Source organism: Terrapene carolina, unplaced genomic scaffold (assembly GCF_002925995.2).
Source record: "Terrapene carolina triunguis isolate 2854851 unplaced genomic scaffold, T_m_triunguis-2.0 Scaffold85, whole genome shotgun sequence".
Lineage (NCBI taxonomy): Eukaryota > Metazoa > Chordata > Testudines > Emydidae > Terrapene > Terrapene triunguis.
This window is the reverse complement of record NW_020664436.1, coordinates 6,327,057-6,352,891: the sequence shown is the minus strand read 5'-3', so window position 1 is coordinate 6,352,891 and position 25,835 is coordinate 6,327,057. Positions and strand designations below refer to the sequence as shown.

The 25,835-nt window shown below is 49.3% G+C and overlaps 1 protein-coding gene across 2 annotated transcripts in view; it reads left to right on the top strand.

The window, feature by feature from the left end:
- CMTR1 (cap methyltransferase 1) overlaps positions 1–25,407 on the top strand; it is a 50,290-nt gene extending 24,883 nt beyond the window's left edge. For both annotated transcript variants that reach the window (XM_024193781.2, XM_024193782.1), the window contains exons 6-24: positions 512–583; positions 1,271–1,365; positions 1,467–1,539; positions 1,769–1,967; positions 4,112–4,230; positions 4,483–4,579; positions 5,821–5,953; positions 7,260–7,439; positions 7,837–7,893; positions 8,840–8,897; positions 9,657–9,725; positions 10,965–11,096; positions 11,639–11,761; positions 13,087–13,178; positions 13,843–13,911; positions 15,855–15,902; positions 16,530–16,642; positions 17,108–17,216; positions 22,065–25,407. In XM_024193781.2, coding sequence (XP_024049549.1) covers positions 512–583; positions 1,271–1,365; positions 1,467–1,539; positions 1,769–1,967; positions 4,112–4,230; positions 4,483–4,579; positions 5,821–5,953; positions 7,260–7,439; positions 7,837–7,893; positions 8,840–8,897; positions 9,657–9,725; positions 10,965–11,096; positions 11,639–11,761; positions 13,087–13,178; positions 13,843–13,911; positions 15,855–15,902; positions 16,530–16,642; positions 17,108–17,216; positions 22,065–22,197 — 1,971 coding nt within the window. In that variant the 3' untranslated portion in view covers positions 22,198–25,407. The remainder of the gene's footprint in view (positions 1–511; positions 584–1,270; positions 1,366–1,466; positions 1,540–1,768; positions 1,968–4,111; positions 4,231–4,482; positions 4,580–5,820; positions 5,954–7,259; positions 7,440–7,836; positions 7,894–8,839; positions 8,898–9,656; positions 9,726–10,964; positions 11,097–11,638; positions 11,762–13,086; positions 13,179–13,842; positions 13,912–15,854; positions 15,903–16,529; positions 16,643–17,107; positions 17,217–22,064) is intronic.
- Positions 25,408–25,835: the final 428 nt, after the last annotated feature.

Sequence of the window (25,835 nt, the reverse complement as noted above, 5' to 3'; positions counted from 1 at the left end):
CGAACGGAGTTGCAGAGAGCCACAGATATTATGGGGATGAGGGCCAGATAAGTGCCTAGTCAGACCAGTCCCAGTCTGAGGGCATTGTGGGGATTGCATTGTCAAGTTGAGTTGTCCCATCGTTATGTTTTGCTGCCATTGATGCATACGTCACAAGATAGCATCTGGGTTGCGCTCTGTGACTCTTTTTGATACAGTATCCTTCTCTTCCCCCTCCCCTTTTCCTGGCTCCTTGGAGGGGTGGTTAGGGCTGGAGGCAGTTCAGGGCTGTCCGCTTCCCTCAGTTGGGTCAGACAGCCTGGGGGGTGCTTCTGTGCTCCGCATTCAACTCACACGGAGGGCAAACTAGGGTTGCCGTTTGACACTGCTCCCAGTCCCAGCCTGGCTCTCTCCCTTGTGGTGTTGCAACACACAGGAATAATGCAGCAAGCTTGTTCTGGGAAGTGCCCCACTAAAAGAAATGGCACAGCATCAGCTAACTGAGGGGGGTTTTCTCATTGCTCTGCCCTAGAGGAAGCTGGTAATTGAAGATGAAACGGAATTCTGCCGAGAAGAGTTTCTGCATAGTGTCCTGCAGTGCAAGGTGAGCGCACGCTGCTGGAGAGCAATTTTAGGGCTGGGGAGGAGAAGGGAAGTGAGCTTGTAAAAAGGCATTAGTGGGGGTGGGAAGCGTAGGCAGTTGGCAATGAAATGGGAAGCCTTTTGCCACCAGTGCAGATTCAGCCTGGGTTGATAACAGTGGGAAGTCGTTACTGTCTGGCGACCTGTATGAAATGACAAGTGTGTACAGCACACAAACCACAAAGGCAATTGACATAACGGCCCCTTCAATGGCAGTGTCAGCAGAGAAGCCAGAGACTGAATGGGGCTGTGGAGATTAACGCCTTCTTCCTGGTCTGCTGTGCTCCTCCCCTTTCCCTCCCAGTTTAGACCATCTTTGTCAGGGGGGATGTGTGTGTATGGGGGGGAAGAGCTTGTGTTGGGATTGCCTAATCTATGGCTAACTAGGTCTTACGCTGTGGGGTTGTCAGTCCAGCACCATTCCCCATCCCTGAGCTCACTGTAAGAATTGAGCATGGTGTTAGACCGGGACTGGATGTAGCTATGTGACTGAAGAAGGATGCCAACTTCAGAAAATGTTCCTGTGTTGGTGTCACCCAGTCTAGAGATAACTGTGAGGAGAAAATCACCATGGGGTTAGGAACCACCCGAGCTGGCTGTCCCTCCTGCCTGTGCCGTGGCTAGCGTAGTTTTCGTTCTGCCTTTGCAGAGCGTGTTCGATGAGCTGGACGGAGAGGAGATGCGCCGAGCCCGGACAAGGTCCAACCCCTATGAGATGATCCGGGGAGTCTTCTTCCTGAACAGGTCTGCAGAGCCTCTGGGTTTGCAGTCCCTTTCTCATTTGGGTTGCAGCAGCCTGGTGAGCCTGGGGCAAACTAACAGGTGCCCTTTTTGTGCATTCACAGAGCGGCGATGAAGATGGCAAACATAGACTATGTCTTCGACCACATGTTCACAAACCCGAAGGACTCTCATGGGGTGAGGGTTTCTGTTGTCCTTTGAATCGGTGATGCCTTCCCAAAGAAAGGGGAAATGGGGTGGGGGTGGGGGGAGATTCCTCAGGGCACTATTAGGGACAAAGGCTGCTTTAAAGAGGCAGAGACCCTAGCTTAGAGGTGCAAGAATATAGCAGTGGGCTGCAGTAGTTGGCATGCTTGGTGGGAAGTTGCTATTGGACTGCTAGAATTTTCCCAATTTCCTTTTGCAGAAACCCCTAATCAAGGAGCGGGACGCAGAGCTGCTTTACTTTGCTGATGTGTGTGCTGGCCCTGGTGGCTTCTCCGAGTACGTTCTCTGGAGGAAGAAGTGGCATGCGAAAGGGTTCGGCATGACCTTGAAAGGACCAAATGACTTTAAACTGGAGGATTTCTATTCTGCCTCCAGCGAGCTCTTTGAGCCTTATTACGGTATGGGTCATGTATGGGTGTGTCAAGTATCAGAGGGGTAGCCGTGTTAGTCTGAATCTGTAAAAAGCGACAGAGGGTCCTGTGGCACCTTTAAGACTAACAGAGGTACCTCTGTTAGTCTTAAAGGTGCCACAGGACCCTCTGTGTTGCTTTGTGTGTGTCATCGCCTGCATTACAGAGGTTCAGGTTCATAGTAGGGGGAGGACTGATAGTCTGTTAGTGTTAGGGATCTAAGAGAAACTGGTTCACAATGACCATCGCAGAGCCATCCTTATGGAAGAAGAGGAGCTGCCATGTAATAGGGAGTTGAGGGTGGCAAGTCTGAACATCGTTATATTTCTGCAGTTCAGGTTCCAGCTTGTGTGTATTATAATAATACTTTGTACTTGTAGCACTTTCCTGTCCGAGGCTATCAAAGCGCTTTAAGATAACTCAGTGGTTTGGTTCCATTTTACAGATGGGGAAACTGAGGCATAAAGAAATGAAATGGCTTGTCCAAGGATCATTTGGCAGAGCCAAGAATAGAAACCTAGATCTGACTCCTTCCCCCAGCATTAATTACTAGATTGCTTCTTTACAGGATCTTTCCACCTTCTGTGTGGTGATTTAAGTTATTTTGGACTCCTGGTAACTGCAAATAGCTCTGATTCCATCTGCTGCATCTATTAGTAGAAAGTGGAGGGGATTGCCAGCAAATTTCAGGCTTTGTTAAGAAAACCCAAGTATGATTGGTTACTTCACTTTTTGCAATTCAATCTGCCTTTCCAGCAAGAATCCCAAACAACCTATCGCTGGTGCCAGTTAGTTACTTTCTGGCTGATTTTGAAAAGCCAAAGCCCCTTTTGACATCTGCAAATCATGAACTTTGGTGGTCGTCTGGCACCTCTGGGTCAGATCAGTAAGAGGAAAGTTCTCATTGAGCAGCAAGGTGGATAAAAGGATCATCTTAACATTTGGATCTTTGGATCTCACTCTTGGTCAGTGCTCTTGTGGAGGGAGTTGATAGCTGTGAGAGTGAATAGCTCAATGATTTTGATGCATTTTCATGTTTCCCTTTTTGTCTAGGCCTAATGTGCTCTAAAATGTAGTGAGACACGTATAAACTCCTCTCTTGGTGATGGGAGGAAAACGCCTTGAACCCTGCACCAAGTGCAAAGAAGACTGGAAAAAAAATTCCAGTCCCACTCCTCTCAGTGGCAGAATAACTGATGAGGAATTTTATTACCAAAGAACTATTGTGCACCCTGACCTCTGCTGTTTTCTCCTGATAATGTACAGTTCTAGTCACTCTGTCATTCAATGAATAGAAACAGCAGACACGGAAACTCTGCAGAGAATAGAAATCAACAGTACATTACAAATACCACAGGTCTGGGAGTTAGTTGAATATCTAGAGTCTATTCTAGGACACAAAATACCAACTGTGGGAAAATATAGCCCTACCCTTTAATAGAGCCATATGAGAAATCTGTAAAATGCTGCCTTTAAAAACAGTTCTGCTGTTGAACATATCTTCCCCCTTTACAGCTGATGGCTGAGCACACTTGCACATGAACAGGGTTCTGTAAGGCCAAACTACGGTGAGTTTGGAAATAACTGTTAGTGCCTTTCCAGAGACTGCTGATGTCATGGATGTTAGTGAAAGTTTGCTAATGCAGTTTCTCCGGCTGGCATAGACAAAGTTGTGCTTCAGACTAAGGGTCCATCTACACTATGAAACTAACATTGTTAAAGCTCTGATGGGGACCAATTTTGTCTTGTTCCTTCCTGGACGGAAGGGACAATATTGTGTTGTAGCATAGTCAGGCCCTGTTTAGCCGCTAGAGGAGTGAACAATCTGTGCTTTACCAAGGCTGAAGCATAGTTTTTTAAAGCCAAGTTATAACATGGGTTGGTTCAGTTTGGCTAATGGAAGCAGAACCCAGTCTAGCCAAAGAAAACTGTGCTGACCTCTTTCTAGCAAGAATCATGTTTGTGAGAGTTCGTGGGAGTGGTCCTGATGCAGCTTTCAAGGTGTGTGTACTCACTCACTGACCGTTGGTAATGTTTATCATTGGAGGTCAGCGCGTTGATGGCTTGCGTGTCCCGGTCTCCTGCAAGCACTCTGCACACATGCTCATAACTGCCTTTTCTTTTCCCCTTAGGAGAGGGCGGGATTGATGGAGATGGAGATATCACCCGCCCAGAGAACATCACTGCTTTCCGGAATTTTGTTTTGGACAACACTGATCGCAAGGGGGTGCATTTCTTAATGGCAGATGGGGTACGTTCGTTCCTCCTTTTCTCTGCAATGAGTGACCGTCGCCATCAGCCAGAGTACAGTGGTGACGTGACATCTTCTCACAGTTACTGCTTGAGATTTGGCGAGGCTTGCCATGAAGTGTCCTGACATTAGCAGTTTATCCCACGGAATAGAAACTGTTGCGAGTTACAAAATTTAGCTGTAAATTCCTTAAGACTCCCCCAGTTAACCAACAGATTTGCGAAGATGTTCACCATTTGATGTGTGTTTCAGGGTTTCTCTGTGGAGGGTCAGGAGAACCTGCAGGAAATTCTAAGCAAACAGCTGACGCTTTGCCAGTTCCTTACAGGACTCTCTATCATTCGGACAGGTATCTTTTTCTCTTTGTTTCTCCCCTTCCTCTCCAGGACTTGGGTGGCTTTGCAGATGGATGCTATAGAACATTGCATGGAGTCACTCCTGCTGTAATGTTAGGTTCTGTTGAATCTAGTAGGTGTGTTCCCTAAACCTTGAGATAAGGTTGCCAAAGACGGTGAGGGAACCATGCTGTGCTCCCTCCAGCTGGAGAAGGGGCAAAATATCTTCATAAAATCTCTGCTTTACTGTTGACTCTTACACATTACCAGCTAAAGCAGCCTCTTCCTGAGCAAACCAATTGGCTGGTAAGAGCAACCCAGTGTTTGTGCAATTGTGACTTGTAGCCTTTCCCACTTGAAACCATCACCCTGGCTTCAGAGTGAGAAGATGCTTCTCTTTCTCCTACCTATTCCTTAGTGATGGATGCCATAGCTGCATCTGCTTTGGTGACTCTTATCCTATGTTGGGATTGGCTAGCATTCTGTGCGCCCTTTCAGAGCAGATGGTCCTGCGCTGAGAAGCCAGAGTGGAAGGGGGTTAGAAACACTTGCCAAGTGATTGCTTGTCTTGTTCACTGGGCTCACCAGTATTTGAAACCATGACCCAGTAGGCAAGTTGCCTCTCAGTGAGATTGGACAGAGTGTCCTTCGTTGTGTCTCTCCTAGTCAAGCATCTCCTCTGGGGCTTTTTCCTGGGGGAATGAGAATCTCAAAGCTGAGTGTCTGTGTCTTGCCCTGAGGAAGTAAGAAGACTCACTTGAAGGCAGAGAGCACAGAAACTCCTCTACTGAGCTGACTTGTGTTTTTAAACTAGGTTTTCATTTCAAATCCAGTTTTTTCCCCAGCGTGAGGCTCTTGGGGAGGAATGAGAGCTGCACACTGTCAAGGATTGCACAGTGTGCTGCCATGCTGGCGGTCTGGGCCCCTGGGGTGGGAGTGCTGTGGAAGCAGCAGGCAGGGTGCTTTGTTCTTAGGTGACATCCCCTCCACCTGGCTGGGAGCTGCCTCTCTCTTTCCTGGGTCTTTGGGAGGCAGAGAGCTAAGTGGGGGGATGGAACGTGGTACCCAGTTGGTCAGTCTTACTAGATTGATTTATGAAACTGTTTTTCTGATGCAGTTTTTAACTGTACAAAAGTGTGTGTGTGTGTGTGTGCGTGTGTGCGCGCGCGCGTGCAGGGGGATTGAGTTACTTAGTATTTTTCCCCTCTCTCCCTGTAACCTGCTGGCTGCAATGTACTTCCTTTCTTTGCCACAGGAGGACATTTTGTCTGCAAAACCTTCGACCTGTTCACGCCATTCAGCGTGGGACTTATATATTTGCTGTACTGCTGCTTCGAGCGAGTGAGTCTCTTTAAACCTGTGACGAGCCGTCCTGCGAACTCAGAGAGGTGAGATTCTGGAGGAAGAATTAAAAGCAGCCCTTTCCCCTAAATAGTGCAATAGCTCTGTTTGTGTAACTGCAGGTCTAGTGTGACCTCCATGACCTGTCTCAGCTAGGAGCCATCTAATGTCTGCCTCATAGAAGGAAATACTTTAAATGTTTAGGAAGTGACAGTATTTGATAGGTTTAAGAGGCTGTTTACCAAATTACCATGGTCTGTTTCTGCCTATGCTGTCCACTTCCAGTGTGGGAACAATGGAGTTTACTGTAAAATCTGTTCTGTTTTGCAAGATGCAATCTAAGGATCCAGTTAAATTAGAGCATATTATGTACATTACAGTGATGTATTTTCATCTCTTTGGATCCGGTAATGCTGTACAAACTGTACACGTGGCACCCCTAAAATGCAGCCATCTTGGGGGAGGGGGATAGCAGCCAGACAACACACAGCATGCCCCACAACAGGGATAGGAAGAGAAACTTTCCAAGGCCACAACTCTTCCAAGACATGCCAAGGAACATTAATGTCAACGCACAACATCTGTTTTTAAGTAACACTTTTGTGCTTTCACAGTGTTTGCGCATTGTTCGTTTGAGCGCCTTCTCCTCTGCAACTTCCATCATCTTAGAACATCCTCCTTTTATCTCTGCCTTTCATCTGACTGCTGTCTCTCTCCAATATCATCTGGAAACCTGTATCTCTTGTCCTTCTTAATCTCTATTTTGCACTAAGCACTCTATGAGCTGGGGAAAATATGAAATCCATGCCAGAGCCCTCATTAGAAGCCAGGTGTCCGGAGACCTAGTCCCATGCTCTAACCTATTATAGGGCCATGCTGATTTTGGCGTCCTTCAGATGCAGTGTGCTGTGAAATAAAGCGAGACAGACATTTGCACCTGTACAGGGAGGCTTTATCTTACACTGCCATACCAGGGCTATGGTAGAGTTGTGAGCTAGTAACGGGTTAGTTACACCTGCAACCGGAACAGGATTAAAACTGATTCTCTATTTTAGCATTAGTCCTGCTGTCTTATTTCTTTGGCAAGATCTGAGCTTGTGAAGTTTGGGGATTTTTGGTGAAGGATTGAGGTCACCAGCTCTTGCAGCGAGTAGGAAAAGGCGGAGGAAGTAGAATGGCCCTACAGAGGGCTAGCCTGCACTGCCATGAGCCATCGAAGGGTATCCTGGGACAAAGACGTTCCTGACGCTGCGGAAGCCAGAGGGGAGGGCTGCTGAGATGGTGGGGGTGTGAAAGGCAAGTTGGATATGCGGGAGGACTGATTCCAAGTGGAGTCTCTGGTTTGCTTGGCAGGTACGTGGTGTGTAGAGGGCTAAAGTCAGGCATTGACGACGTGCGGGAATATCTCTTCATGGTGAACATCAAACTCAACCAGCTGCGCAACTCTGACCTGGATGTAAATCTTGTCGTCCCCGTAGAAGTGATCAAGGGCGACCATGAGTTCTACGACTACATGGTCCGATCGAATGAAAGGTGAGTGCGGAAGCAACAAGAGGGAAAGCCGGTTTCAGCACAACTGTGACTTACAGCTGTTTGAGGCTGTGGGGGGCCTTTTCACCTTAAGCTGCCAAATTGCTCAGTTACAAGAGTCCTGCTCTGGGAGAAGCCCTGTGCGGCAGACTGGCCCAGCAAGGGGAGATACACTGCATGGCTGGTGAGCGTTCACACCTGAAGAACTGACCTGCACTGTTGGGAACGTAAAGGGTGCTCTCCCCAGTGACCCTGCAGTCGTCATGATGGCATTCTGGGTTGTGACAGTCCAGCTCTGCTTTAGAGCAGTCCACAGCACTTGCTCATCCTGCTTTGTGCAGCAGGACAATTTGCGTGGTTGATAACTCACTCCCTGACTGAAACCCACTCTCTCTTTCAGCCAGTGTAAAGTTCAGATCAAAGCACTAGCCAAAATTCACGCCTTCGTTCAAGACACGTGAGTATCTACCTCAAGAGGGAGCGGGGCTTTGGGTGAGGACTGAATTACTCACTGGACAGCTGTGTTCAGTGGCCTGCTTGCTTTACCCATTTTTAAATGTCTTCCTGATCCTAGCTGGTGCTTGGCTTGGCCCTGAAGCAGGAGGCTTAGGAGCGCTTACAGTTACTAGGCTAGCTAGTGTCACTGCATGTGCTGTTCTCTGCAACACGGGGATAGCTAAAGGAGACTGATTGGCTTGGAATGATTTATAACTGCTACTAGGACCCCCTATGAAAGGGACTTGCAAAAGGGCTACGTACCTTCCAGTTCCCATAAACGGGTCTATTTCTGAGAGGGGACATAGAGGAGTGGCACATAGAGTGAAACACATTGTGGCATATAGGTGTTTGCTACACAGGGGTAGTTGCACTTACTGCCCAAACACCATCTGGAGACAGCATGGTGTAATGCACAGAGCACAAGGCTAGGTGCCAGGGACTCCAGGGAATGAACCCTGGTTCTGACACCAACTTTTGGATGGCCTTCAACAAGTCACTCCACCTCTCTGTGCTGCTATTGCTCTATGTGTAACTTAGGGCAGTTGTGGAAAAGAATAAGTTTGTGTTTGTGGAGCACTGTGAAAAGCTAAGGTCCTAACGGTGCTTTAGTGTGTTTAGTAAAAGCACTGAAGTCCTGGTGATAGAAGCCTCCCTGCAGCCTCCAATGATCAGCTCTTTGCTGGGAGGCAGGCAGAAGCTGCTGATCTTTGGTTCAGGTTATGAAGTGGGTGGATGATTGGGGAAAGGGCTTCCCTTGAATACAGCAGCCCTCTGGCACTAAGGACTGTCTGTGTGTTTCACTCCCAAAGCAGCTACTTCGAGGAGGCTGACAGGGCTGGGTATGTTAGGGCTGCAAGACCAAAGAGGCTTTCACCATGTTAACAACCTGCTGGCTTTTCCTCTAGGACCCTGAGTGAGCCGCGGCAGGCTGACATCCGAAAGGAATGCCTCCGGCTGTGGGGGGTGAGTAATGCTACTGACAAGGCAGTTGTGGATGCCATTCCTGCTGTGGCGCAGTGGGGAGCGGGAGGGGCTCTGACATGCCAGCCAATAGCATTAACACCTTTCCTGTAGGGCAGGACTATGTTAGTATCTGAGTTCACTGTGCACATTTGGGGCTGTGCAGGTCAGGAAACATCAGCTAAACAGATGCTCGGTGTGTATTGCTTGGTTACACAAAAGGGCAGGGTTATACTGCAGCTGAAACTATTACATAACACACTGAATAAGCTATGTGGCCAGTAGGTCCCAGGCAGAAAAACACTCCAAAAAAATCTTAGTTATCAGATGGCAGCCTGTCTTCCCTATGAGCCTAGGGTTGTGGGGATCTTGTGGCAGTGAGTTCAACAGGCTAATCACAAGTGTTGGGTGAAACAGCATTGTTTCATGTGGAGCTGCTGTTCTCATTATTGTACACACAAAATCTGCCAGGCACTTTCCAAAAACATACAGAAATAATATAGGTCCTGAAAAGCTTACAACTTAAATTCCTTATTGAAATCGCCTGCCATATCCTATGAAAGATGCTGTGTCTGTGTCAAGCCACATGTGTTTTGCGTACCTCCCCTCTGTGCGAGGGGAGCCCGGCATCAGCAATATGAATGGAAAAAAACCTTGGGGTCAGGGGTTGGAGTGTCCTTGGTGGCAGAGGAACCTTGGCTTTGGGAACATGACTGTGCAAAAAGGAGTACGACTTGTAATTGATCCTTTGTCTTGTTCCAGATTCCAGATCAGGCCCGAGTTGCTCCATCCTCCTCTGATCCCAGGTCTAAGTTCTTTGAGCTCATTCAGGTGAGGCCTTAAACTGAAGTTTGTTCTGAACACGTGGGTGAAATGTTTATTGTTACTCACAGGAGTCTGAGATGGAAAAGACCAGCACTGGGCTGTTTGGTTCAGTATATTGTTTAGGGTTTGCACTCAGATGCTGTGGTGATGAGTGCCTATTTAAAAAACTAGGCAGCCTCGTTTAAATGACTTAAACAGTGGGGTTTCCATTACTTCCTTTGAGAGACAGTTCCACAGACTTGATAGATGTCTAATGATCAGTGTCCCCCCTGAGGTCGTTAGCTCCGACACTATATGGGAGCCTGGGAATAAAGAGGGCTTTGGCAGAAGAGGTCTTGCCCCTGAGTGAAGGAGCACTGGAAGATCGCATATTTTTTGAAGCCTATCGTAGGATTGAATTCCCATAAGGGCCTCTTTTTCCTGGTCCAGTCCCATCCTGCCCAGGTGTGCTGTGATCTTGCTGTTACTGAAATGCTGTACTGTGACACTCATTTATAGAAAAGGGGGTGTGTGGTGAAGAGGGAACCCCATAAGAGAGCCTGCTCCGTCCATCGGTCCTTTGCAGAGAGTTATGAATATTCTGGAGTGTCCCCTACAGATCCTGCAGCACTTCCCCTCATATTCTGTCCCCTCCTTTGGACACACTTCTTCTCTTAAGCCTGTGCTGCCTTTGGGCTCGGAAGGGGCAGGTTCCTTCCCTTTCCAGTGCTGTAGGGGAGCAGTGGAAGCTCTCAGTGTGGCTGGGAGGCCAGCTTAGTTGCTTGCTGTGAAGGTGAAATGAATCCCCTTCTATCTAAGAGACCGCTTCAGCCTGAACTACCAATTCTGTAGAAGGTAGGTAAATAGCTCTGTATCCAGGCCTGTTCTTTTCCCTTCACACTCTTAACGTGGTGCATCCTAAAATAGCTCAGCAGGGAAATTGAAATAGCCCCTCAGTACAAGTGAGCGGTTTTGTGGGCAAAGCTCATGATCTCTCTGTTTAATTTCTCCTAGACCTTTGTCTACGCTGGGGACGCTGGTTTTTCCTCTAGAACCCTGACTAGTGTGATTGAAACCAGGCTGAGCCCCACTGGTGCAAACAGCAGCTGTGCCTGTCTATGCTCGGATTTGCACCAGTGTAGCTAACGGCTGTGGCTGAAATCAGGGCACATCCTGATGCACACGAAGCTTCTGTGTTTGCTGTAGCACCCATCGTTGTGTCTGTATCGTGTAAGTCACCTTTCTCCTTCTGCTGATGTGCTTCAGGGAACAGACATCGATATCTTTAGTTTTAAACCAACACCACTCAACTCAAAAACCCTGGAGAAGATCCGCCACGTCTTAGATTACAGATGTATGGTGTCTGGAAGTGAACAGAAGTTCCTGCTAGGGTTAGGGGTAAGTGCTGACATCTAACCTGACAGCAGGAAGTTCCATGGCTAATTATGCTGGGTTTTTTATAAACCCTTTTAAAGATATTGCCTAGCAATTTCATCCCAACCTGCTTGCCCTTGTACTATGGGACGGGGGGATAGGAGTGACTGATGGACCTTTCTTAAGACCATTGGATATTTTGTATTCCTTCCTCCTTCCTCTGTCTACTCCCCATACTAAATAATCTTGGTCTTGAAAATCTCTCCTCACAGAGAATGCTGCATTCCCTCCATCTAATAATTCGTTTCACTGCCCATCTCTGAACAGTATCTTTTGTGGGGTGGCAAGGGACCCTGCCTAATGAGCTGTGTTAGGATCTGTGTGTTGGTGTCTCTGCAGCTGAGCTGTAGGCTCCTTCCTTGACATGTCTCATAAAGAAATGTTCTCTGCTGTCAGCAGGAAGGAAGGAATATACTCTCAGGGCTACTTTTCAGCTAAGGCAGAAAGAATGTGTCCCATTCCTGTCTGGGTCTAACCTTGCCTTGTTCCTCTTTGTCTGCACACAGAAGTCCCAGATCTACACCTGGGATGGTCGCCAGTCAGATCGCTGGATGAAACTGGACTTGAAAACTGAGCTGCCACGGGCTACCCTTCTCTCTGTGGAGATTGTTCATGAGCTGAAAGGAGAGGTCAGAGGTTGTTCCTTCCCCATAAGGGGGATGGCTAGTATTACATGGTAGATGGCCCAGCTGTGCAGCTTCAGAGAGGATTCCCAGGGAAGCTATTTTGGGATAAGCTCTCCTCTCCTGTTCGGAGCCAGAGATATACGGATGACTGTTTGCTTCCCTTCAGTGTTGTTCTGCACCACCTCCATGGAGGTTGACTTACTGTCTGATTGAACACGCCTCAGTGGCTTTTGGTTTGCACACATACATGCATGTGTTGTGCAGTGCTGCCCTGCTCCACTTGCCTGCCCCATTCTGCTTCGCAGGCGGCTGCCTTTCAAGGATGCTGAATATACCGTGTGTATGAAGGGGTTTGGATCAGAACCTACAAAAGCACCAACTGGTGGTGGTGTTTGCAGAAGCATTTACCCTCCTGCACTGTGTCTGGTCCAACATTGATCTTTGATTATTTGCTGAACTGTTTGATTGGCAGCTGGCATTGTTTTATTTTTGGTAACATGCATGTGAAAAAGGTCTGTAACTGAGCACGTTAGTCGTGATAAATAACATATGGGGAATCTTTAATGCACAGGCTTATTGAAATATTATTCAGTTTTGATTCTGTGACTGTCCTGGTGGGGGGAATGCTGAACTTGTTCTGATAATCAAGAGAATTTTCAGTGTAACCAATAGAGGTCATGAAATGTGACCCTTTGCTAACTAGACTGGTCGAGGTTGAACTGTGTATAGAAGATCATGTTGTTACTGCAGAGATCTGCTGTGAACTATGCTGAGTAGCTTCCTTTGGCTAGTTTGTATGAGGCTGAGTAGTCACTGACCCTAAAACAGGCCTGTGTGTCCACATATACTCAGCCACTTGATGATGATTGCAGTTCTTAAAAACAGACAGGTGGGGCCAGTCTGGAGGCTTACCCACGCTACATGGCATTGCTGCGTGGGAGCTCAGGGCCAAAGCTCGGGTCCTTGCTCCTGGAGATGGTGCAGCAAGCTCAGCCTTGTGAGGGGACCACTTTGTAGGGCATCCAGCTGACTCAGAGAGGTGGTAATGTGCTTCATAGAGTTCTGCCCAGCCCTCCCCTGGGGACTGGTGCATTGGACATGTACAGGTATCTTAGGATGGAAGATTAAAACAGGGGAAAGGGGGGAGGCTCCAGAGAATTCATGGGGGGAGAACCTGCAGCAGAAACAAGTTACCAATGGCAGGAGGTGGGGTTTCCTCCTCTGAAGTTAGCAAGGTGGTGGTGGGAGGCAGCATGCAAACACTGCATAAAACAGACAGAATACCCACAGACAGCCTGTAACATAACTCCCTGTGTTTCTCTCCTTAGGGGAAAGCCCAGCGAAAAATCAAGGCTATCCATATCCTGGATGTCTTGGTGCTGAATGGCAATGACGTCCGAGAGCAGCACTTTAACCAGCGGTAGGTAGGGCTTTGGGAGCTCCTCTCATGCATGTGGATGAGAGCTGTCAGGGAACTCCGTTGGTTCAATGGCTGCGCTATTGATCATCGGCCACGAGGAACCGAGAGCACTTAGCTGATGCGTTTGTATAAAGATGAGCCGTGGAAGAACCATCTCTGAAGTGGGTGCATCCTCTCTTCCCCCATCCCCTCTGTGCAGCAGAGAAGGCCTGGTTCCCTTCTGAGACTGGAGTGAGCTGGTCCCAAAACGGGTAGACCGAGCGCCGCTGGCAGCCTGAATGGGAAGGGTTGTGACTTGTCGCCGAGGGGGAAGAGCCCTACATTTCCTTCCTTAGCAGAGCACATCTGCCAATCCTGCTCTCCTGTTCATACATGAATGGGCTCATCAGCACATGGACTCATTACTGAATTTGTTACTAGATTAGGTTTGTCTAGCAGAGCCTATGGAGAACCATCCCTACTGCATAATTGCTAGTTGCAGGACACCAAGCTGGAAGTGCTGGGTGAGCAGACAGTTTGAGTATGTTTGGGTGTCAGTGGCGTCAGACTGGGCTGTGTGAGTAGAGGTCCCGTTGGCAGTCCCTCCTGTCCCAAGGAAGCCGCACCTACCCAACACACCAGAGCTGTAGCTAACGCACAGAATTCTCTTTCCCGTTTGTTCCAGGATTCAGCTAGCGGAGAAGTTTGTCAAAGCCGTTTCTAAACCTAGCCGGCCGGATATGAACCCCATCCGGTGAGTGACACCTCCTTCCGCATCCCCCTTCATCTTGGGACTGCTGGGGTTTTGGGATCAATTTGCTAGAGGAGGAAGACATGAAACGTAGCCTGGCTTGCTCCCAGGCCTACACAATATATAGCCAGAGCTCGTAGTCTCATCATGTTTGCTAGAAGGCGGCAAGTGGCCCTTTACATCTCAGAGATGATGCTGATGGCTGGATGTCTAAGATTAACCTTTTGGAGATCAGACATTCACGCTTTCTCCATCCCATGAGTAGCTGGTGCTAATCTCACATGCATACTTGTAGTTGAGCTAAGCCCCAGTTAGCTCAACCAGTGCAAACCACAACATGCCCCCGTCTACACTGATGGGTCAATGTGGGTGCAGCTACACTGCTGACCGCCGATGGCTGAATCAGGGCTGTTTCCTACCATAGACAAGGACTACGGGTCTGATCGCTAAAAGCCTGAGATAAGGCCTTGGGTACAGGGCTAAGCACATATTCTGCTAGGAAACACTCCTGAGAAAGGTACTGATAGAGCGCTCTAGCTGTTGGCTGCTTGCTGACCTTTCACCTTTACTTGTTAGTTTTATTTTGGTACTGTGCAGAGGCCCCGAAAGAAGCAGGGCCCCATTGTGCTGGGTGTCGGACAAACACCTAGGAAGACTGTCCCTGCCCCCAAAGACGATACAGTTTAGCTTGGAACAAGAAGCTGTTGGAGGGAAGAGGAGGGGCCAGAGGTGAAGGGGAACAGTGACACAGCTCCCCCTACTTAGCCATGTGCGCAGCTGGCTGGCTCAAATTGTTTAAAAAAGGGAGGGCAGGCGTTAGGGGGTCTTAAAATGGCTGCCTTATTCTTGTCGTTTCCCCTTTAAGCCTCTGCCTATTTCCTGGGTCAGTTCTATTCTGATGTTTGGTGGGGGGAGATATGGAAAGGGGATATGAAGATGGAAGGGCAGAGTAATATGTGGAGAAGAGTTGGGGGGGGCAGCGAGAGCAGGAGGCTTGGAGATGGAGAACAAGTGGATCTCAGTTAATGTCAACACACATCCAGTAACTGCAGCTGGGGGAGTCCAAGGTGGTGTTGGGGAAAAGTACAGGCTGTAATTTCAGAAGTGCCCACAGGCTCCAACGGGCTCCCCCACTGCTGTGTCTGAAGGGCTTTAAAACTCTGCCCCAGTAAGCCTGATCTTGTAGCCACATATGGGAAGGGGGCACAGAGGGGGAGTGGGGGTGGGGGAACTGCCTTTCTGTAAAAAGATTTCTCTATGTGCCTCTTAGCTCCCCAAGCTGTGTGGAACGGTGGTTGTGTGAAACAATGTGGGCTGGCTTCTGAGCAGCAGAACAACGCCCCTGCCTACGGGGACTGAGCCGTGAATGTGCAGGTGTCCAATTTCTGAGCTGGGATGCATAGGCACCGACTCTGTGGGGGCTCCAGGGCTGGAGCACCCACGGGGAAAAATTTGGTGGGTGCTCTGCACCCATCGGCAGCCAAGCACCCCGCCCCAGCTCACCTCACCTCCGCCTCCTCCCCTGAGCGTGCCGCGTCCCTGCTTCTCCTCCCAGCACTCGTGGCATAACAAGCTGTGGGAGGGAGGGGGGAGAAGCGGGAACGCGGCGCGCTCAGGGGAGGAGGCGGGGCGGGGATTTGGGGAAGGAGTCCAGTAGGGGCAGGGAGGGGGTGGAGTTGGGGCAGGGACTTTGGGGAAGGGGTTGGAATAGGTGCGGGGCAGGGGCGGGAGTGGGCAAGGTAGGGGTGGAGTCGGGCGGGGGGGGGGGGGGGGTCGAGCACCCACCGGCACCAGGAGAAGTTGGCGCCTATGCTGGGACAAACAATGTGCCAGGGGCTAAGATTCAGGAGCAGGGTGAACCTGCCACATTCACTGCCTCGCCCTGAGATCGTAGCCGCTAGCTCCGCAATTCCAACCCTTCAGTGTGTGCGTCTTTCTCCCCCCAGGGTGAAGGAAGTGTACAGACTGGAGGAGATGGAAAAGATTTTTGTAAGGTAAGTGACTAGAAACAGTGAGACGCTTCATAGCAAGTCAGTGTTCGCAACTGCCACGCAGAGACAAGAGGGATCTATTGCTATTTGCAAGACAAGCGCCTGGGAGTGAACCCTTGTAGCAGAGCCCACGGTCACCCATTGGGGTATTCTTTGTGGGTCAGTCAGTCACCTGCTAATTCTGCATTGCAGAGGCTAGTCTGTTCCGGAGCAGAATGCAGGGCTTCGCTGTGCCTAGAGGGAAGCAGCTCGCTTAGCCTTGTAGCCAGGTCTGCAGCCCCCGCACTGATAGCTGTTCCCAGGCCCAAAGAGCTCCGTTCCCTTCCTGCCCTGTCGCGCACCAGGGGAAAGCTGCACTTGTGGTTGCCAGCAGACAGATTTGCAGTTTGATTGTACCTGTAAAGGAAACCCTGGTTGGTTAAATACTGTAAATCACTGACATGGCCCTTGTTCCAGCACTGACTCCCTGGCTGATGTTCTGTGTGCACACAGAGTTCTGGCTCCTTTTCCCTAGCCCTGGCGGGGAGACACATGGAGAACTGACCAGTGGCCTGTTGGTTTGCAGCTGTCTCTGAAGTGTGTGTGTCTCCTTGGGTGTAAACTCCATCCCTCTCTTCTCTCGGCACTCAGGTTAGAGATGAAGATCATCAAGAGCTCGGGCGGAATACCACGGCTGTCCTACACGGGCCGGGACGACCGGCACTTTGTGCCCACTGGACTCTACATCGTTAGGACTGTGAATGGTAGGGAGAGCTCTGCAAGCCTTTTTTCCTCACCATTTTCAGGAGCAGGAAGGAATTTTGTTTTTTAAAAATACAGGGCCAAGCTCTGCCCTGGTGTAACTCCATGGAAGTCAGTGCTGAATTTGGCCCAGGTCCTGTTTTGGTTGGATTGGGCAGCGTTGGGATGAAGATGGGTCAGCTGCCCCCATTGTGGTTTGATTAGCTCTGGGATTTCAGTTCAGTCACAAGTATACTGAGATCACAGATTTCGTAACTGGAAAGATCACTCTCCAAACTAGCTCAGGCTGGGCTGGGAGTGCAGGGTGTGCCTCGCTGAATTGACAGCAGCTTGGGTACACAGGGCTTTTTGGGGGTTGGAAGGAGAAAACAGTGGGATGTTAAGCTGGCCTCTCAAATCACCCCCCAATCTGACATGCTTCCATTCTGGTCCCGCCCTCTGTTTGTTCCCTGTGGCTTTGCCCCTAGATCCTTGGACGATGGCGTTCAGCAAAAACTCCAAGAGGAAATTTTTCTATAACAAGACGACCCAGGAGTCGACGTACGACCTCCCTCACGAATCCATCGCACCATTTCAGTGAGTACCGTCCCAGCAGTCAGTCGGCCAGGGGGGCTGAGGAGTGGCAGCATAGCACAGCAGGGCCCCGTGCCTCCGCAGTGTGCCTCATCCTTTCCAGCAGGCCAGTGCTCTGCACTTGGGTGACGGTGGTAGGCCCTGCCCTGGCAACGCCACACTGTGTAATGGTGTTTACTGGCAGAGCTTCTTGAAGACCCGCTCCTGGAGCCCTGTAAAGAGGTTCTGACTAGGGCTGTCAAGCGATTAAAAAAATTAATCGCGCTGTTAAGCAATAATGGAATACCATTTATTTAAATATTTGTGGATGTTTTCTACATTTTCAAATATATTGATTTCAGTTACAACGCAGAACAGAGAGTACAGTGCTCACTTTATATTTATTTTTGATTACAAATATTTGTGCTGTAAAAAAATAGTATTTTCCTATTCACCTCATACAAGTACTATAGTGCAATTTCTTTATCATGAAAGTTGAACTTAGAAATGTAGAATTATGTACAAAAAATAACTGCATTCAAAAATAAAACAATGTAAAACTTTAGAGCCTACCAGTCCACTCAGTCCTACTTCTTGTTCAGCCATTCACTCAGACAAATACATTTGTTTACATTTTCAGGAGATAATGCTGCCAACTTCTTGTTTACAATGTCACCTGAAAGTGAGAACAGGCGTTCGCATGGCACTATTGTAGCCGGCGTCGCAAGATATTTACATGCCAGATGCGCTAAAGATTCATATGTCCCTTCATGCTTCAACCACCACTCAAGAGGATGTGTCCATGCTGATGACAGGTTCTGCTTGATAATGATCCAAAGCAGAGCAGACTGATGCATGTTCACTTTCATCATCTGAGTCAGATGCCACCAGCAGAAGGTTGATTTTCTTTTTTGGTAATTCAGGTTCTGTAGTTTCTGCATCTGAGTGTTGCTCTTTTAAGACTTCTGAAAGAATGCTCCAGACTTCGTCCCTCTCAGATTTTGGATGGCACTTCAGATTCTTAAACCTTGGGTCGATGCTGTAGCTATTTTTAGAAATCTCACATTGGTACCTTCTTTGCGTTTTGTCAAATCTGCTGTGAAAGTGTTCTTAAAATGAACAACATGTGCTGGGTCATCATCCAAGACTGCTATAACATGAAATATATGGCAGAATGCAGGTAAAACAGAGCAGGAGACATACTATTCTCCTCCCCCCCAAGGAGCTCAGTCAAAATTTAATTAACGCATTTTTTTTAACGAGTGTCATCAATATGGAAGCCTGTCCTCTGGAATGGTGGCCAAAGCATCAAGGGGCATATGAATGTTTAGCATATCTGGCATGTAAATATCTTGCTACGCCGGCTACAAAAGTGCCATGCGAACACCTGTTCTCACTTTCAGGTGACATTGTAAATACGAAGCCGGCAGCATTATCTCCTGTAATATAAACAAACTTGTTTGTCTTAGCGATTGGCTGAACAAGAAGTAGGACTGAGTGGACTTGTAGGCTCTCAAGTTTTACATTGTTTTGTTTTTGAGTACAGTTATGTAACAAAAAAAAAATTTACATTTGTAAGTTACACTTTCATGATAAAGAGATTGCACTACAGTACTTATATGAGGTGAATTGAAAAATACAATTTCTTTATCATTTTTACAGTGCAAATATTTGTAAAAAAAAATAGTAATATAAAGTGAGCACTATACATTCTGTATTCTGAGTTGTAATTGAAATTAATATATCTGAAAATGTAGAAAAACATCCAAAAATATTTAATACATTTCAGTTGGTATTCTGTTGTTTAACAGTGCGATTAAAACGACAATGAATCAAGGTTAATTTTTTAACCGCGATTAATTTTTTTTAGTTGATCGCGTGAGTTAACCGATTAATCGACAGCCCTAGTTCTGACTTTTGTGTTTGGCGCCACATCCAGAGGAGCTTGGAGCTCCACAGTCTGGTTTTAGCCCACGAAAGCTTATGCCCAAATAAATTTGGTAGTCTCTAAGACGCCACAAGTACTCCTGTTCTTTTAGTCTGACCGTGTGTGTGTGGGTTCCTGCTGCATTCCCAGCGCTCTCGAGGTGGACTGGGGCGTTGGGCATGCCAGGCAGCTTCGTCCAGTGGTAGCAGAGGAAGAGGCACTGTCTGTTTCAGGATCTCCTGTGGGCATGAAGCTGGAGCAGCACTGTGGGAATGGGAGGGAGACCTGTGGAACAGGAGCATCGCGTTGGCTCCTAGGGAAAGAAGGATACGGAGTTTGATTACCTGGTACTCTCCGTGAAGCTCCAGGAACTTATCACTTGAGCACTCCCCAGCAGTGGATCTCTGTGTGTTCTTCCCGATCATCAGACTCAACCCATCACTTCCCTTGTGCACCCTAGTGTGCGCTCTAGAGCAGGAAACTGGGAATCCAGACTCCTGGCTTCCATACCTGGGAAACTGGGACTCCAAGAACAGAGTAACTGGGAGTCAGTAGATCATGGAGACAGACTGGGAGTTCCTTAGACAGGGAGGTTCAGAGAATAGGGACCGTGCGATACTATTATGCCATTGTCTCCTAGGAAAGTGAGTCTTGTGAGTCTGTTTGTCAGCACAGTGCTGCTATATGCAGACTGCACAGGCCCCTGGATTGAGGCTGATGTGAAAGGGGGCTCCCTGCACACCCCTCTAGCCTCCTCGTTGGTCTGCTGCTGTGCCCTGAGAATCCTTCAGGCTTCCCCTGGTCAGCTAGCTGAACAAGCTCCCGTCATCCCAGTGCTGGGAGAGCTCCCCTTCACAAACAGGGGAGGGTGCTAGCCCCTCTCAGCCTCTCTGGCAGAATTCCAGAACCAAACTCAACCACTGCTATGAAAACGAAGCAAGGAAGGGGTTTGTGTGTGACTCTGTAATGGATGCTCTGCCTTGTCGTTAGTGAGCACTAATGTGTCTGTAATTAGCCGCTGACACATGCGTTTGTCGCTATGCTAATATCGTTCTGTTAGAACAGTGTACCTAAATAAGCTATGAATATTAAGTGTCAGTAATTGTAGGAATCTAAGGCTGCTGTGTCTGCAGCAATTAGCAGCTCTGTTTTCACACTGGGTGACTAATATCCAGATGGGGCGGGGAGAGTCTGTGCGCAGGGATGAGTCGGGGACGGATTTCTGGAGATTCACTGTATCTCCAGAGCTCATGTTGGCAAAGTGAGGGTTAGTTTGTTCCCCCACCCCCGCTATATCCATAGTGTGCTGAGTGCTCAGACCCTGCTGTGTCCATTCTGCCTGCTGACCCTTCCAAGTGCTCTGTTCGGGCCTTTCCAGAGTCTTCAATGACGTTCCCTTGTTTGCTTCACCCTCTCAGGAACTTGAAAAACATAGTTCCCCTAACTGATTGTTCCCAGTCTCAGCAGACATTGATTCGTCCCTCCCGCTGCTTTGAACGGAGCTGCAATTAACAAGTCCATTTCCATGGAACGCACTCCAGTTTATAGGCCACGTTGGGGTGTCTGGGTTTGTGTCAGCATATGCTTGTTTGAGTAGGCCCTACAAAACGATGGCTATTCTTACTAGCTGTAGCCTACATCTACTCGGTGTGGTGCTGCCCCGTCTCATGTGGCTGGCCACAAACTGAAGTGGATGAGCCTACAACAGCCTTTGCTAACAGAGCTGGGTGTTTTAGCGCAGGGAGAAGACACTCAAGTTTAGATCCAGAGGTCCTTGGTTCAGCCTCTGCTGCCGACGACGCAGCCAGGGCATGGCACTGCAGAGCCAAAGTTAGGAGTTGGGGCAGAGAAAAATGTGAAGAACCCTAGGGGTTAATAAAGCAAATAACCTGGGCCTCCTTTACGGTGCCCCCTAGAATCATATTAGGTATGGTCCCAGGCCAGGTGTCTCTGCAGCCTATGCGGAGTGGAGTTCATTAATGATCTGGAGGACTGCACCCTCAGCAAGTTTGCAGATGACACTAAACTGGGAGGAGTGGTAGATACGCTGGAGGGTAGGGATAGGATACAGAGGGACCTAGACAAATTAGAGGATTGGGCTAAAAGAAATCTGATGAGGTTCAAGGACAAGTGCAGAGTCCTGCACTTAGGACAGAAGAATCCCATGCACTGTTACAGACTACGGACTGAATGGCTAGGCAGCAGTTCTGCAGAAAAGGACCTAGGGGTTATAGTGGACGAGAAGCTGGATGAGAATTGACCGTGTGCCCTTGTTGCCAAGAAGGCTAATGGCATTTTGGCCTGTATAAGTAGGGGCATTGCCGGCACATCAAGGGACGTGATCATTCCCCTCTATTCGACATTGGTGAGGCCTCATCTGGAGTACAGTGTCAAGTTTTGGGTCCCACACTACAAGAAGGATGTGGAAAAATTGGAAAGAGTCCAGCGGAGGGCAACAAAAATGATTAGGGGGCTGGAGCACATGGCTTATGAGGAGAGGCTGAGGGAACTGGGATTGTTTAGTCTGCAGAAGAGAAGAATGAGGGGGGATTTGATAGCTGCTTTCAACTACCTGAAGGGGGGTTCCAAAGAGGATGGATCTAGACTGTTCTCAGTAGTAGCAGATGACAGAACAAGGAGTAATGGTCTCAAGTTGCAATGGGGGAGGTTTAGGCTGGATATTAGGAAAATCTTTTTCACTAGGAGGGTGGTGAAGCACTGGAATGGGTTACCTAGGGAGGTGGTGGAATCTTCTTCCTTAGAGGTTTTTAAGGTCAGGCTTGACAAAGCTCTGGCTGGGATGATTTAGTTGGGGATTCGTCCTGCTCTGAGCAGGGGCTTGGACTAGATGCCCTCCTGAGGTCCCTTCCAACCCTGATATTCTATGAGTGCATCCCTTCTCAATGTGCAGTGCTGATCTGTCTGTCTCCTCTTTCTGCCTGCAGCATCTGCTACTTCAGCCGTCTCTTCTGGGAGTGGGGGGAAGGTGTCAAAGTGCACGACTCCCAGAAAAGGCAAGATGCGGAGAAGCTGTCCAAGGAGGAAGTCCTGTCCTTCATCCAGGCGCACTACCCTTGACCCCCCAGCTTGGAATCGTCGGGGACTGACTGGAGTGGGGAGACTGAGACAGGAGAAGGGAGTCTCCCATCCAGGAGCTGCAGGCCTGTGGAGGAGAACAGATTCCTGGGGGGTGGGGGGTGGGGTTTGGTGCTCAGAAGAAGCGGGACAAAGCTCCAGCCTGTGAGTAGCAGTGTATATAAGTATCTGGCCCAGGCAGCACCGGCTGTGGGTACCTCGGAGGTGGGATGCCTGGAGCTGAGGTCCGATGCTCTTCTGTACTATCCCACTGCACTCCTGGGGATGAGGGGCTGGCATCTTTCCCCACTAGTGCTCCAAACTACAGCCAGGCGTCTGCTCTCTGGGTTCCCCTCCTGCGTGTGCCGGAGCAATTAGGAGGCTGCGTATGGTTTCCTGGCAGCACCAAGAGGAAAAGAGGATGGTCACAGGACTGCAGGGAGGAATGAGCTGGGGGAGAATGCATTTAAATGGCCTTGCAGTGCTCCCAGCAGCCACCTCTGTTTCCTTTGCCTCGAGCCGATGGGCCGTTGCTGAACGCTGGGTGACTCATCAGGAAATGCAGGCTCTTGGCATCCGAGGATGGTCACTTTTTGCTCGTGGCTCCAGCACTTCCGCTCCAGAGGCACTTGGCAGGTTGTCGGGAGTTCCTGGGTGCTAGCATCTCGGTGGAAGGAAGCCAGTCCTTGTGGCAGGAGGTCGCTAACTCCAAGCCAGCAGCCTAGGTGTGAGCTCATGAATCTGCCCTAGGACAATGCTGAGATGTTTTGCTTTTTTCAGTGCTCAAAACCATCCTCAGTTTCCCTCTAACATTGCCCCTCCCTGTGTGTTCAGGGATGAAAGCAAAAGGGGGAAGGCTGCAGGCCTTCGGGTGTAGGAGTTTATCAGAGGAGATTGTGGAAGTCTTATGGGAAGGAGACCTTGACTCTGACCATGCTGGTTAGTCAAAAGAAATCCAATCCCACGACCAGGCCCGTTGTAGGGGAAACCCACCTTTCCTGGTTAATTCGCAAAACAGGCTTTAAACCCCCCCCGTGTCTGGTCCATACCTGGAGCCATGTCTGTAGCGAAGGCACAAACTTGGGATTCCCTAGCATGGCAAGCAGGACATTTGTGTTTCAGCAGATCGCAGTCAGAAATCATGACTCATTTCTGTGCTGGGCCCTCTACGCGTCATGTACACAAAGCCACCCCAAAGAGCAGGGCTGCCCTCATTGCCTGTTTTAACTTCATGCTGGGCTTCAGAAACGCCTCTGGCCTGGTCTCCCACATGGATCAGAACTTAATAAGCGGTTGGCTGCTCCGGTCCATGCAGCAAAGTCACCTATTTTTTCTTACACAGGTTGGCAATAAGGGAAAAGCTGACGGGGGGGTTACCTGGACCGTGCCTTAAAGAAAGCTGTGGGTCTCCTGGAAACTAGAGGCAGCCTTTCAGATTCTCATCCCCCTTCCATCCTCCCCATGCCAATGCAGGATGTGAATGGGTCTGTATCCCATGGAGAGTTCAGCTCTGGCAGAAGTATAAGTTCGTGGGTGAGATTCATCTCGCAACCAGGGGCAGCGCAAGGACTGGGCATCACTTAAGTCACACTTAAGATCTGTGATCCTCATCGGGCTCAAGTGACGCACAGGGTGACTTTCACCCTGAGCTCCTAGGCCTTGCTTTCCGAGCTCGCAGCCTTCCGTGGCTGCATGATCAGTTGGTGGCCAGGCATCGGTTTGTTAATCCTCCAATTGCTTGGTGTGAATGAGTTTAACCATTGGTGGTTTTTGTGCTCTGCCTTGTAACGTGGATCCGCACGTTCAGGCTTGATGGTGGTAGAACGGGGATTGTCACCGCTCGCCCAGCCTTGGGCTCGTGCTGCCCTTGGGCCGTCATTGCATGGGGAGACTAAGCTCTCAACTTTGGAGGGTGGTGGGAGCCCATGTTGTACTTGGGTATCCCCTATTGGGTCCAGAAGAGCCCTTCTGCTCTGGTGTATTTCGAATACTGCCTCCTGCAAGCTCAGGGTGAGTGGCCTTTCCAGAAAGGTGGCTGAGGAAGTGTCAGACCTACTTTCCCTGTGCCCTGTAGCAGCCAGGGGGAAGGTTTGCCAATCCATCCAGGAGCAGGATGGGGCTCTGACTCAAATCCCTTAGCAGAATTTAGTCCCAAGTGCTCCAAAGCCTTGGCAGAACGTGGCACCCGGCCCAAGCGCAGCCCTTCTAGAGAGGGCAGCAGCCCCTTGTGCAGTTAATTATTGGCTACTTTATATTTATTGAAGGCCCCTCCATGAGGAGCAGTGAGGAGGCTCTGCAGGTGGGGAAGATGGTGCCTCTGGCAGCTTCACTTCGGAGCCTTCACACTGGTGGCTTTTAAAACCATTTATTTAAGTGTTGGTGCTTCTGCTGATTTCCCTAACCCCCTGATGCAGCCATGATGCCAGCAAGAAGCCAACAGGCCTGTTCCTTTTCCTATGGTCCTCTACGGTGTCTTCTGCACCCTCAAGGGTGTGTCCCCCACTAAGGGCCTTAGCCCCTCCCTATTTGTGGGGATGGAGATGTTCCACAGGGAATACACCATGGATAATCTAGGCCTCCATTAGCCTTTACCTGGTACTGAAAACCCAGGGTGCAGAAGAAACCCAATTGCTTGCAGGCGGTTTGAGAGATACTGCCTGCTTTCCCCATTGCCCCAGTTTCCTTTGCTTTTAGTCGATTGTGTTTTTTACAAGGAGATGTATTTTTTGGATGCACTGAACCACACCTCCCACCCTCTTGTGGGAGGGCAGCACCAGCACCTCACTACTGCTTCCCTGCTGCAGGGAAAAGGTTTTATCCCTCTTCCCTCTCTGGCTCAAGACTCTCCTAGCCCCATTGCCCCTTTGGGCTTGGGAATCCGTGGCTTGCTTTGAAATGCCCTAAAGGAACTGATCGGAGTTGACAGGCCAAGAACCCAGAGGACAAAGCCCTGTACGTACCCTGCTTTGTGTGCGTCAGAGCTGCTCAGCCCTAGTGGGGGGGAGTGGAAGGGGGTTCAGTCTGATCATGTGGGGCAGGGAATGGCTTCGTATCAAAGGGATGGTAGAAACTTGGCCCAGGGCTAGGGGCTGACCCAAGTTGCGCTCTCCCACTGGCTCCAGGGGGAGGAGGAGGAATGTCTTGCTGAAGGGAATGTTTATGTCTGTTGATTGCACAATGTATTGTATTAGGCTGTGTATCATTTTGTGTTGATTTCTCTGCTTTCATTGTCTGTGTATTACCAGTACAGCTCTTTAGTTCACAAAGGTGTTGATGCTCTTTGGTCTGTTTCCTAAAACCATGGGGAAACAACCACTCTCAGTGCAAAACAGTGTGGGGGGGGGGGAGGGGGGGAACTGTGCATGGCCCAGGGACTCCTTGTGCCCCATCCATTCTACCCCACAAGTCACCTGTGTGCCACCCTCCCATGCCCCTCCATTTCAGGGACTTGCTGTAACCCACCCCTTATTACCCCCATGCCAGGCGCTCTGTGTGCCCCCTGCCCCTCCTCTTTCAGGGTGGTGGTGTATTTAAACGGTAGTGGGGGGGCTGGGCAGAGCTAAGATGAGGGATGATGTTGTACTGGGGTGTGTTAAAAGCTGCCATCAACCAGTTATTTGATCTATAGATGGTTGCAGGTT